Consider the following 13,108-nt stretch of genomic DNA (forward strand, 5'->3'; position numbering starts at 1 on the left):
CTCCCATTCCCTTTAAGAGCCAGCTGCGTCACGCCAAGAGCGCATTCGCTATTTACAGGACGTAAAGTAAGTCTAAGTGGAAAAAATGAGCATTTCACCAGCAAACAGTTAACAGTTGACAGTTATTTGAACAGAAAACTGTTAAACAGAGCATCTACTGCGTGAGAATGAGAGATAATGGATCTACTTTCACTTTCGCTCTTGGATAGGGAAACCTTTACGCACAGACATCCATTAGTCTATAAATAATTAATTTCGTTTGTTAAGCGCAAATATTCGTTTCAAAACTATTTCTAAATGTGGTCAAAATACTGAGTTATATCGTAAAACACATGCTGTGCCCCATATGGTCTAAAACCTGACAGGTGGACAAATCTAAGCTTGTTTTTAATAAAACAAATAGAAATTTGGATATAATAAATAATACTGCTAATAATAATAACATTATACAGAAGCAAATTGTTATGAATGAACTGAAAAAGCCTCCTGAGATGAAGAAGACATGAAAGCAGTGATTTTTCATATTTATGTAGGCTAGAAAATAATATGTTTTGTAATATTTTAATCCTTTATATTTATATCCTATATCTATTCTTATTATATCTATATACTATATATATCCTTAATATTTACATTTTTTCATATGTAAAGATATTTGCCTATTGCTCTCTTGTGTGTATTAAGCAGTGTGTAAGTGAGGCGCAGCTCTGCGCTGGAGTTTAGACCGGGTTAGTTTTGGTCTAATGAAAATCTATTTTAGTTTCTCAAAATAGCAACGCGCCAGCGGTCCGCCTCAGAACGCCTTCCTTTTTAGACGCAACGCCTCCAAACGACTCTTGCGCCAAGCTGAAACTACCAAAAGACTATTGCGCCACACTGCGCCGGGTGTATGATAGGGCCCAGAGAGAAAAAGAGAGAGAGAAATGGAGTACTTTCTTTCTCTCAATCGCAGTGAAATAGGGGCTTCTGCTGTGTGTCAGTGAAAGACTTTCCAGCAAACACAAACAGTGAAATTGTGCACAGTTTCTCTGCATTTTGAAGTAGTTGGAGTGTTGTAAATACTCGCACTCACCCCGCATCATAGTAAATTACGGAGACATAGCGCAAATGAGATAAATGACGTCAGTGCACAATAACCGGTTATGATTATTACTGAACCCGTACCGAATTGTCCGCGTCTGCATCAAGGTGCACTGAGGAAACAATTAATTTTGACACCCCTAATTTCAGAGCAGTAATCATAACACAGTGATACTGTGAAACATGATATTTATATCCAAGGTTATCATACCGTCAGATTCTGATACAGGCCCATGCCTAGTTGCACACCTGCGCACCTCTCAAACAATGGAACTACCCGTCACATGTCTGCACTACATTGACGATGACTGGAAGCTGTGCTTTGAGATGGCTTATTTTCTATTACAGTAAAATGATTATTTGGATTAAAATATTTGTTTACAGAAGATGCAAGAAATGCAATGTTCAAGACATTATTCACAGGATATAAAAGTTATTTTAGGAGTTATTTTACTTTTTACTACTTTTTACTTTTTTCAGCATTTAGTATAAAAACTTATTTAATTAGTATGAAATAATTAACTTTGTTTCCAAAAGTGCAAGTCATTTATTTTCAGTTTTTTTTAAAGAAAAACAAGTGACTGTTCGCTTTAGGTTATGTGTGTTTTAATTTCAGTCGCTCAACGTTGATGTTATTATTATATATTACATATTTATTGCCACATCAGTAACTTATGGTTATTTCGTGGCCAAATGGATATACAATAAAATATTACATAATAAAAACAAATTCGTATTACACTAAAAAAGTCGGAATGTGCAAATACAAAATATACATATATAAATACAAATATAAAAAAATACAAACAGATACAATTCACACAAAAATTTATTCAAAGTTAATAATTATTTTTCAGCTCTATTTTTGATTTTAAAAATTTAAAACTCTTCCTGTTGGTACGTTTTTAAATATTTCCTCAATGTTGATGTTCAATAAATAGTTAATAGATATTTATTGTACAAAACCTGTCAGAAAACTGTAAGGGCAAAAAATAAAATAAAAAAATAATTGTTCAATAATTGTTCAAACATTTTCATTGAGATAAATTGGGTTTTATATTCGCACATTAGTTCAGTGACGACTTGTGACGGAGTCCCTATATTCTTTACGCTACTTTGAATATATTGGGTCGGAAATTACATGCAAGTAAGACTTGATAACTATATAATTGACCGTGAACAGTGTTTTACAGTCCGAGAACAGTGTTTTGATATTTATAGGCTACTAATATTTCACTATTTACAATTGGCAAAGAATATTTTTGTGAAATTATATTTTTAAGGATAAAGTCGGAATGTGCAAATATTAAGCCAACTTTACACCAATAATTTTTTTTTGCCAGGCGCCTTTGTTTATATTAAGTAATTTCACTTTTTTGGTTTAAAAAAAAAAAAAAAAAAAAAAAAAGTTGCCAATAAATTAAATTAAACATAAAACTGAACATAAACTAGGCATAAGATTCTGACGGTATGATAACCTTAGATTGAAATATCACGGTTTCACAGTAATGTGATCACTGCTCTAAAATAAGTTATTTTTTTTAAATGTCTGGGTAAAAAACTAAAACTTTTCCCCCCTTTGAACACGATATATTTTATTTTGATAAACATTTATAATATTTTGGGGCAGTAATCATGTCAGGCTAAATAATTTAAATAAATTATTGACTTCTGCTGTCTTCATTAGTTTAAAAAACACTGATTTCTTTACAATTTACAAGACATATTTGGATATCTCTTTTGCTGGAGATACTGTTGTCCTAAAAAAAAAAAAACGTGAATATAAAATATAATATAATATAATATAATATAATATAATATATAATCTTATATATAATATAAGAATATAATCTTTCAAATACCTTAGGAACAGGTATTTTGGCGGCTTTAAAACCTTGATTTTTCTAAACCGCAGTATACTCAGAAAACGCTTATGGTCCCACGCCTAACAAAAACACAGGAGACTGACAAATTGCTCATTGTAGAAGAAAATTTCAGATGCTTTTGCATCTTAATTCTTTAAACACTAAACCCAGCATTACACATATTAATATAGTGTGGTTTAAGTTATATAAAATAGGTTAAAAACAGACTCTACATCAATTGCACCAACAATAAATCAGCCAAGTCTTGTAAATATTTCACTCTAATCTGTTTTGATGTTAACAAGAAACAAACAACCCCTGCACACTGTGCACAGCATTACTGCCATTATTCAGATGCTTTCACAAGCACACTAGCAAATACACAACACGCTAGTGAATGATGTCCATATTATGCTCTCAGATATTTGATTTACATCAAACAACAACGTTTCAATTGAAATACAACTCGACTCATCGGCGAATTCTGCCATACAGCCGTATTATTTACCTTTCAGCACAAACTTATCAAGCTAACATGCTAACCGTGGCGCATTTACTCACAAACATCTAAACGCACCAACAATAATCCATTAATCGCACTTAAAGATGATAAATTAGAGTTATTTGAATCATTTCGGCCCGCATAAGTATAACACACCTTTTATAAATGTATGTATTTAGCGGATTCCGATTGTAAACAGATGAAGAGATCAAAACTAAAGTCAGCACTGACAAAAACGCTCGCGGACTGTTCAAGACAGCCTCCAAACGTGAATCTAACATGTTATTACACACATTAATGCTGCTGTTTTGCGGTTAGACTGCCGTATTTTAAGTTTGTTTGTTCGTGTTTGGGTTTGTTTTGCTCACCTCAGTCAGTCCGGCCTGCAGCTGCGCACTAACGACGCGCTGATCAACATCCGGGTCCCTCTCGTGAACTCGTCCCTCTCACACACTCACTCGGTCATCTTTTGTGGAAATGTTCCCCAAAGTCAAAAACGTCAGCAATTAGTGTCACTATTATTGTGTGGATGTGGTAAACAGACCACAAAAAAATCTCACAATCCTTAAAAATGCTTGACTGCTTTAGTATGAACCGCTTTCATTATCGATGTGATTATTTTTACAGTCTATGCTTACGGCTCTTGTTAGTTGCACTAATGTGCATTGACCACCAGAGAGCGCTGTGACTTCGTTTGATAGTAAAAGGGTTTCCTCTGCATTTCCGTATTTAAATCTCATATTTTGGACTGCTGATACAAAATCCAAGGCGTAAATTGCCTGATTTAACAACTTAAACTTGCCTAAAAATGCCAAATGGATTTAAGAAATCACGTAGGCTACTGTGTGATTCAGAATCATGTCATATCCTTGCTGAAAAATCCAGTTTAAACCAGCCTAGGATGGTTTGCTGGTTTTAGCTGGTCGACCAACCTGGTTTTAGATGGGTTTTGGCCATTTCCAGGCTGGTCTTAGTTGGTCAAGCTGGGAGATGACCAGCTAAAACCAGCTTGACCACCCTAGCCAGGCTAAGAACCCAGCAAAACCAGGCTGGTCAAATTGGTTTTAGCTGGTCATTTTCCAGCCTGACCAGCTAAGACCAGCCTGGAAATGGCCAAAACCCCTCTAAAACCAGGCTGGTCAACCAGCTAAAACCAGCTTGGGCTGGTTTAAGCTGTATTTTTCAGCAGGGATATCAGTTGCAGATAACGTTAGACATGACAGGCCCGTAGCCAGTCTAACATTATGAGGCTGCAGGCCCGGAGACCCAACCGCAAGCTCAGACGGCTAGACCTGCACTTCCAGATCTATCGTTTTCTCAGACAGTGCCACCTGCTGTTTGAAAGACACAGAGGAAGGGAACCTATGGCTCAGGAGCGCCATGTGGCTCTTTGACCAAAAATATGTCTCTTTTCAATAATATTTAAAAGTTTAAAAAATTATAACTGTCACTAGAAATCAGTTTCCTATTGAAAATGCAAACAATTCCCTTTTTAGTTGTATTTTCTACAGCAAAATGAAAAATCAGAATCAGAAAGAGCTTTACTGCCAGGTATGTTCGCACATACGAGGAGTTTGTTTGGTGACAGAGCTTCTACAGTGCAACAGAACTACAGAGACAGGACAACACACAGATAATAAATATATTTATGGAAACCAGCCTGGAAGTGGCCAAATCCCCTCTAAAACCAGGCTGGTCAACCAGCTAAAACCAGTTAACCATACTAGGCTGGTTTAAGCCGGATTTTGGAGATTTTTCAGCAGGGCAGTAAGGCAAGGCACGTTTATTTATATAGCACATTTCATACAGAGTGGCAATTCAAAGTGCTTTATATAAACAAGAATAAAAGAAACAAGTAAAAAAAAATTCAAAAAATTATAAAAATGAGTAAAAAAAACACAAAAACAGGTAAAATGTGATATAAAAGAATAATAAGAAGAGAAAAACATGATAGTGCAATCTGTCGGACGCAGCACAGTGCTCATTCAGTAAAGGCTCAGCTAAACAGATGTGTTTTCAGTCTTGATTTGAATGTGCCTAATGTTGGAGCACATCTGATCATTTCTGGAAGCTGATTCCAGCAGCGAGGGGCATAGTGGCTGAAAGCTGATTCACCCCGCTTTGAACTCTAGGAACTTCGAGTTTATATGATCCTAAAGATCTGAGTGATCTGTTGGGTTTGTATTCAGTGAGCATATCTGTAATGTATTGAGGTCCTTGGCCATTTAGTGATTTATAGACCAGTAATAATACTTTAAACTCTATTCTGAATGTAACTGGGAGCCAGTGTAAAGACCTGAGTACAGGTGTGATGTGCTCTGATTTCCTGCTTCTGGTCAGAATTCTGGCTGCAGCGTTCTGATTGAGTTGCAACTGTCTGACTGTCTTTTTAGGAAGACCAGTGAGGAGTCCATTACAGTAATCCACCCTGCTGCTGATAAAAGCATGAACAAGTTTCTCTAGATCTTCACTAGAAACAAAGCATCTGATTAGAGGCTGTACGGACTCTGTAAGAAATTGCTGTAAGAACTCTGCAATAAAAGGACTTTTTATGTGATGCTGTGGTTTAACTTAAATCGTGACACTAATAAAGGGCCAGCAACATACATATCTATGGTAACCTCGCGCATGTAAATTCAAACAATATTCGTTAGCCCATTCAAGCCCACCGGCAACTATAGTTGCCAAAGTTCATAGTTGAAATTTTCCTTTTATGAAGTAATTTTCTACATGTTACCCATGTTTAATTTATCAATGACATGAACGCAAATAACCAAACAAAAGATTTCAAGATAGAACAAAAAAGGTATTAATTCACTTCCTTTCATGTGAGGCTTTCTGCTTCCTTCCCCTAATTCCAGAATGCAAAATGGAGGCAAACCTTCACAAATAAAGGCAATTTTCATGTTGTTCAATTTTTTTTTCTTCACAAATATATCAACATAATCATGAAGATCTTTGATTCATTTAAACAAAACAAATCTTACAAGAGAGCCAGGATTTGTATACTTTGCTAAAAAAATACAATTGCCGGTGGGCAAATACATATATTTTATATATTTAAACAACAGTTCTGTCTGGTTCTCGAATCTATTTAAGCAATATCAGCACCTGTACAGCCTCTTTACCCTTTGTGTGTTACTCCACCCACATACAGCCGGCAACAAGCAGAGACACACTACAGTTTGACTAATATTACTGCTGTCAACAGCAACCTCGTTTTCCCATGCTGTCTCCTATCCAGGCACTGACCAGGCTTCAGCCCTGCTTAACTTCGGTGAGTAACTGGTCTTAAGCTGCAGGGTGATATGGCTGTGGCTGTCCGTACCTGCCGCTTCACCCAACCCAATCAAAGAGCATAGAATCACCAAGAGGCGACACTCGAGTGCGATTTGGGAAACAGCCACTAGATGCCGCTAGTGTCACGCGTCAGCCATTTGGAATGAAAACTCCATCAGAACAACATCATATTATAAATCTGTAAAATAAACGTGCTGATGATTGTGATAGTAAGTGTTGTAGTGTCGTCTGTCAGGTTGTATCTCAGCTTTAATGCACGTTTTGAATAAATAAATAACAAAGCAGCTGCTTGCCATTGCGACAGCAACAAGATCCAATAAACGGCCGATTGCTTTCACTCCAAATTGGCGGAATAGCAGGGCTGTTGCTGGGCGCTGCTGTTGCAATGAAACCTTCTATTCAGCTGTGCCTCTTGGTGATTCTAAGCTCTTTGACCTTACCCAACAGCAGGGGGCGCTGTCTGAGAAATCGATAAGTCTGGAAGTGGAGGTCCGAGTGTGTAGCTGGGTCTCCAGGCCTGCAGCTGCACCTTGCTCTAGTTCAAAAGACCCAGCCCTCACAGAACTTCCAAAATTTGTCCCATACATGAGCTCATTTGTTATATCGTGAATAAATAGGACACTAATAGTGAAAATAATCCATTGAAAAAGGCTTTAAAGAACCATGCACACAAAGTAGTTTTTTGCTCACGTTTTCAGTCTACATTTAACACCTCGTGACTAAATTAAGTCAATGTGATCATGCACACCGTACAAAACACCAGGGGCCTCATGTATGAAGACTTGCGTTGAAATCATACGAAAACATCGTTGCTCGTAAAATGCATCCGAACATGTTTTGACACGTTCGAGCATGAACTCGCTTTTTTTTTTTTTTTTTGCATATCAGAGTTTGCCTATACTCTTCATCATAAGGAAGACAAGTATGAATCATGAATAGGTGTGTGCATCATATTTTATTTGCACATTTATTAAGTGGAAATGTTTCTGATTCACATATGCAAATTCATCTTCAGATGGCGCTTTTATAGCACTGTGTGTGCAGTAGATCGCTCCGATTACATTAGGAAAATCGGCAATCGCTGCAAATTGCACTTTAATGTTTGGCTGGTCAACTGCATGGTACGGAAACCTTTTATACCTGCTAGACATGCAGATGAACTAGTCTCATACAGCTGCCATTGCACAGCTCAAAGACACTTTGTAGAGTGCAATTTAACACAACTGCCTCGGAGTCGCCAATGGAAATAAAGACATGCACAATAAGTGTGCATATGCCAGGCATGAAGCTGGCATGGAACAACACACACTCATTTCATCTCTAGTAAATCCAAACGGGAGCAATTCTGAGCATTAAACCTGGTGTATGCAAAGTTTTTGTGCGTACGCAGCGTTGATACATGAAGTTAAAGCATAACTTTCACAGAAACGCCTCGTGCTTGTTTTGATGCATCATATCACAACCTTCTCCAATCAGACTGACACTTTTGTTCACGTGCACAGAGCAGCTGAAGTTACACTTGGAGGCGCTCAAGTGCAAAACCGTCAAAGCGAGCACATATTGAAGAAGCCTAGATGCGATATGAACGTGGAGCTGCTTAATCGCTCTTGTAAACAATATTCATGTCTTCATTTCTAGTGCTGCTACTTGAACCATCTATAACTAAGCATGTCAACTTTGTGTTGAAAGTGGGTGTCAGAAGCTTAAAGTTGTGTAGCACCATCTAACATCAAGGAGTGATTTTGCATACTCTTCAGCTCTATGCCAGTGAAAATCACTTGGGTTTGAAGCCAGAAAAACATCTCAAAACACTGACGGTAAACGGGGGGTGGGGGGGTGAAGGTACATTAACACTACTTCCTGAAAGAATCGTTTAAGCAGTGGTGTAACGTTACAAAAGTTCAATTTCTCAACCAAGTGTAAATGATAACCAGAATGAACACTTAGCATAATTTCATTCCTTGATTTTACAAGTCTTAAGTTGGTCATCCCCCAATAACTGGTTGAGGGGTGGGGTTAGGTGCCACACCTCTTAAAATCATACAACTGAACTCAACAAATTAGCCACTACACTGTCAAGTAAAATCTGCATTTTCTTGTGAGATCAGGTTGCTTACCCTTAAATCAGGGGTCAGCAACCCAAAATGTTGAAGAGCCATATTAGACCAAAAAAAAAAAAAAAACATGTCGAGCTGCAAAAAAATGTAAAGCCTTATATAAGCTTAATAATGAATGAAACATGCTGTATGTATCTATAGTAGCTATATTAGCCTACTATAAAATGACTAAGTTGGCTACAAATACATAGACTTCATGATTAAATAGCCACTGAAATCAGGTGGTTTGTGTTTATTTGGTTGTCATTTAAACACTTCAGCTCAGCCTCTGGTCTGTCAGTGGTATTAATTAGATCATTTCTGCTTGCAGCCCATCAAAGTTCACATACCTGCATAAAAGCGCATTGAATATTGGTCACACAGGCAATCGAGTATGCTGGCACTAAATTAATGTCCTTGGTTTGCTGATTGGTGATGTTACCTGCCATTTTAAAAGCCCTTTCCTTCACTGTCTTAGCGGAGAGAGTTCTTTAATTTTTTGTATCATCTTGGTTTTGTTTACAAGTCTGTAAATAGGTTGTGTTCTAATATGTTGATTAATGACTCCATGTATATACTAACCTTCCCCATCTTTTTGAACATTTTTGAAAAAGCTCCAGGAAGCCACAAAGGCAGCGCTAAAGAGCCGCATGCAGCTCTAGAGCCGCAGGTTGCTGCCCCCTGCCTTAAACTCACAGAAACCCCTATTAGTAGAGAACGTCAAGGTTCAACCAAACCATCCATCCTAATATAATAAAAATAAATAAATAAAAAAAACTACCTCCCAGCTTAAGTCTCAATTGTAGCAGCGGATTTGTTAAATCCAAACGTTTTCCCTTCATATTTTAGCATCCAACATTTTGCCCATTACCCAGATAAACAAATGTTACTTTATTAAATAGCTGCAAGCTAAATTGTGTACACTAACAACAAACCCAACACGACAGATGATTGATTAAAGTGAATTTATTTCTGGAATAAAACATTGAAGCACAATCATGGACAGGGGGATTTGTACGTGGTCTCAAATTTATCATCTGAAAGAGAGAAATACAATTTAGCATGATCACTCTCTACAGGAAATTCAGATCAAAAAGGCTCAAGTCAAAATGGTAAGACATACTTCTCTGGTAATAGTCATAGATATTGATGACGGCTGGCTTGAGATTCTGCACTGCAACAGCCTGTGTCAGCTGTATACTGAAGGTCACTGGAACACCTTTGGGAACCTGCAGACAATGAGTATTGGGTCACTTTTTTAAAAAGTAGGCTGCTCCAGTGCAAACAAGGTAAATGAGGGACAGTCAGGCCTTAATCTAAGTTTAACTCCCTTTAAAAGGATGCAATTAAATAGTTTCTAGAACACAGGTGTCAAACTCGTTCCAAAAGGGCCGCAGCTCTGCACAGTTTAGTTCCAACCCTAATGAAACACACCTGATCAAACTAATTGAGTCCTTCAGGCTTGTTTGAAACCTACAGGTAAGTGTTGGAGCAGGGTTGGATTTAAGGCCTACTCACACTATGCCATCCGTACCGTGCCCAGGCCCGTTTCCCGGATCGTTTGAGAAGCGCGAGTGCGCTGAAATCGCGCTCAAGCACCGTTCACTTGGCCGGCCCTAGCCCGGTTGGAAGAGGTGTGCCCGAGCGTGGTACACTTGGGCTTTGCCCAAAACCGAAACGTGACTTTTAAGGGACTGTTTGATATGGATTTATTAATCATTCTTACTTTTCAGTGAATGCAAACTGCCGTAGTTTATTAAAGACGCAAACTCCTCACAGCACGCCAGCTGCGCGCCCTCAGCAGACCTCCTCATTCCTGCAGCACGAGAGCTTTATGATTATTTATGGAGCGCCAAAAGTGGCGGATCTGTTCGGCGAAATATCTGACTGCGTGTCCCCGCATCCCTAAGGACTGTTTGGCAAAATATTTGACGGCATATCAAACGACTGAAACAATATAACTAGAGAAATCTCCACTGTGCTGCTGAGTGAGAGCGTATGGCAAGCCGTTTTAGCATTTAAACCTTGTTCTGACCATCCATAAATATATTAAGAGATCTCTAATTATATTTTGACTAGTCAATTATAATTCGACTAGTCAGAATGACAATTAGAGATATCTGCAATTACAATTGTACGAAATCAGATTGGAGATATCTGCAAATATATTATTACTAGTCATATTCCTCCATTGAAAAAAAATATTTGCAGATATCTGAGTTTTTACTTGTCAAAAATCCAATTCAAGATATCTACAACTGCAATTCGACTATTAGTGAATTAGAGATCTTCAAATATATTTGTAAATATCTCTAAATATGATAAATTAAAGACATCTCCAAATGTATTATGACTAGTAAAAACTCAGAAATATCTCTAATTACAATTGTGACTAGTCAAAACTCATTTAGAGATATCTGCAAATATTTTTCAATGGAAGTCAATGGAGGAATATGACTAGTTATAATATATTTGCAGATATCTCCAATCTGATTTCGTACTAGTACAATTGTAATTGCAGATATCTCTAATTGTCATTCTGACTAGTCGAATTATAATTATGACTAGTCATAATTATAATTCGAGATCTCTAAATATATTTATGGAGTCAGAACAAAGATTTAAATGCTAAAAAGGCTTGCCATAGAGAGCGCTTCTGAACAGCGCAGCAGCGATGACGCAAGCGTGCCGAGGCCCGATATGGTGTGAGCGCGGGCCGTCGGGGGAGACAAGCGTGCTGTGGCCCGGTTCGAGGCAACTGTACCTAGTGTGAGTACGGCCTTAAACTGTGCAGGGCTTCGGCCCTTTTGGAACAGAGTTTGACACCCCTGGTCTAGAACAATTAAGGGCCATGAAACCTGTAGTTTGAAAGGGGGAGGGGAGCCAGGAAAGGAAAGTGAGCTGGGGGAAGTGTCAGGTTGTTAAAGGTGAAGGGTTTGCATGAAAAGGAGTTTCAATCATGTTAACTACAGTGTTGACACAGATGCAGGGGAGATACAGCGACTATGGTTACATGATCTTCTGTAATAGGAATTATTTGCCTTACATTATGCGATTAAGGCATTTACATGCGTCTCATAGGCCATACTTACTATGTACAGTTGCCTCGAAAAGGGCCAAAGCATGCTCGCCCCTCCTCCCCTGACAGCCTGGGCACGCTTGCATCATTGATGCTGTGCTGTTCAGTGAGAAGCACTCACTCAGCAGTGGAGATTTTAGATAGTTTCAGTCGTTTGAAATGCAGTGAAATTTAGCCAAACAGTCCTCAAGGACACACGGTCAAATATTTCACCGAATTGATTCGGCACTTTGGGCACTCAATCATAAAGCCCTTGTGCTAAAGCAGTGAGGAGGTTTGTCGAAGGTGCGAAGCTGTCATCCAGTGAGGGGGAATTGCATATTTAAAACTACAGCAGTGTGTTAATTGAACAGCAATATTGGATTTAAAAAAAAAAAAAAAAAAAAAAAAAATTCAATGAAAGTCCCTTAAGTCATGGCTGGCTTTCAGTTTCTGGCTTTGGCGCAGTACGCTTGTGCAAAATGTGCCAAAGCCCAAGTGAACTGCAATCAGGCCCACCTCTTACAACCAGACCAGGCAAAGTGAATTTAGAGCACTCACTTCTCAAACTATCCAGGAAACCGGCCTGGGCACGGTTTGGATAGCATAGCGAGTACACCCTTAAATGTTTTTCATGATCCAGTTAGCACAATTCGATTAGTCGCAACTCAATCCACATTTCCTCCAGAGTTTACAATTTCAGGTGTTTCATTTATAATTTGTGACTTTTCCTGAACGAAAATGCCAAACTGCATTCAAATTACACATATGCCCCAGTGACAAGCCATTGCATGAGGAACTTCTGGAAGAGGAGTTATAAATTTGTTTGATAAAGTATGCCATATGGGAGAAGAGAAAACCCTCCGCATTGATTAAATGGAGAGAATATCAAACAGTCATGTGTAGACTATCCTGTCAAAATGTGGCAAATCATGCGACAAATACTACAGGATGGCAATTTAAGGGGGTTATATTTGTATCAAGTTGCATCTCATTCAGTAGCGCGCACAGATTGGTTTGAACAAAGTCTCTCAAATTAAACAAGACATGTTGTACAGACACCATCTCAACGCTGGAATTTACACAAGGCTCTAATTGTAGTGACGCAGCTTCAAAATTTCAAACCAGAAGAACGAATTTGCTCAACGCAAATAGTTTCCACTTTAGTGACATTTGTCCTAATAGCATTTTCTGCAAGGGACACATA

The 13,108-nt window shown here is 38.2% G+C and overlaps 2 protein-coding genes across 24 annotated transcripts in view; both read right to left on the reverse strand.

Moving 5' to 3' along the window:
* Positions 1–3,893, reverse strand: part of tnrc6bb.1 (trinucleotide repeat containing adaptor 6Bb.1) — a 39,148-nt gene extending 35,255 nt beyond the window's left edge. For 18 of the 23 annotated variants that reach the window (XR_015480091.1, XR_015480090.1, XR_015480088.1 and 15 more), the window contains exon 1: positions 3,816–3,860. The gene's annotated coding sequence lies outside the window, so the exon portion shown is untranslated. 23 annotated transcript variants of the gene reach the window in all.
* Positions 3,894–9,822: 5,929 nt separating this feature from the next.
* a2m3g (alpha-2-macroglobulin 3, member g) overlaps positions 9,823–13,108 on the reverse strand; it is a gene marked incomplete at its 3' end in the record, with an annotated part of 29,432 nt that continues 26,146 nt past the window's right edge. Inside the window, 2 exon segments of the mRNA NM_001114556.2 lie at positions 9,823–9,880; positions 9,967–10,072. Coding sequence (NP_001108028.2) covers positions 9,840–9,880; positions 9,967–10,072 — 147 coding nt within the window.

The sequence above is a fragment of the Danio rerio genome, chromosome 3 (assembly GCF_052040795.2).
Source record: "Danio rerio strain M-AB ecotype USA chromosome 3, GRCz13ab, whole genome shotgun sequence".
Lineage (NCBI taxonomy): Eukaryota > Metazoa > Chordata > Actinopteri > Cypriniformes > Danionidae > Danio > Danio rerio.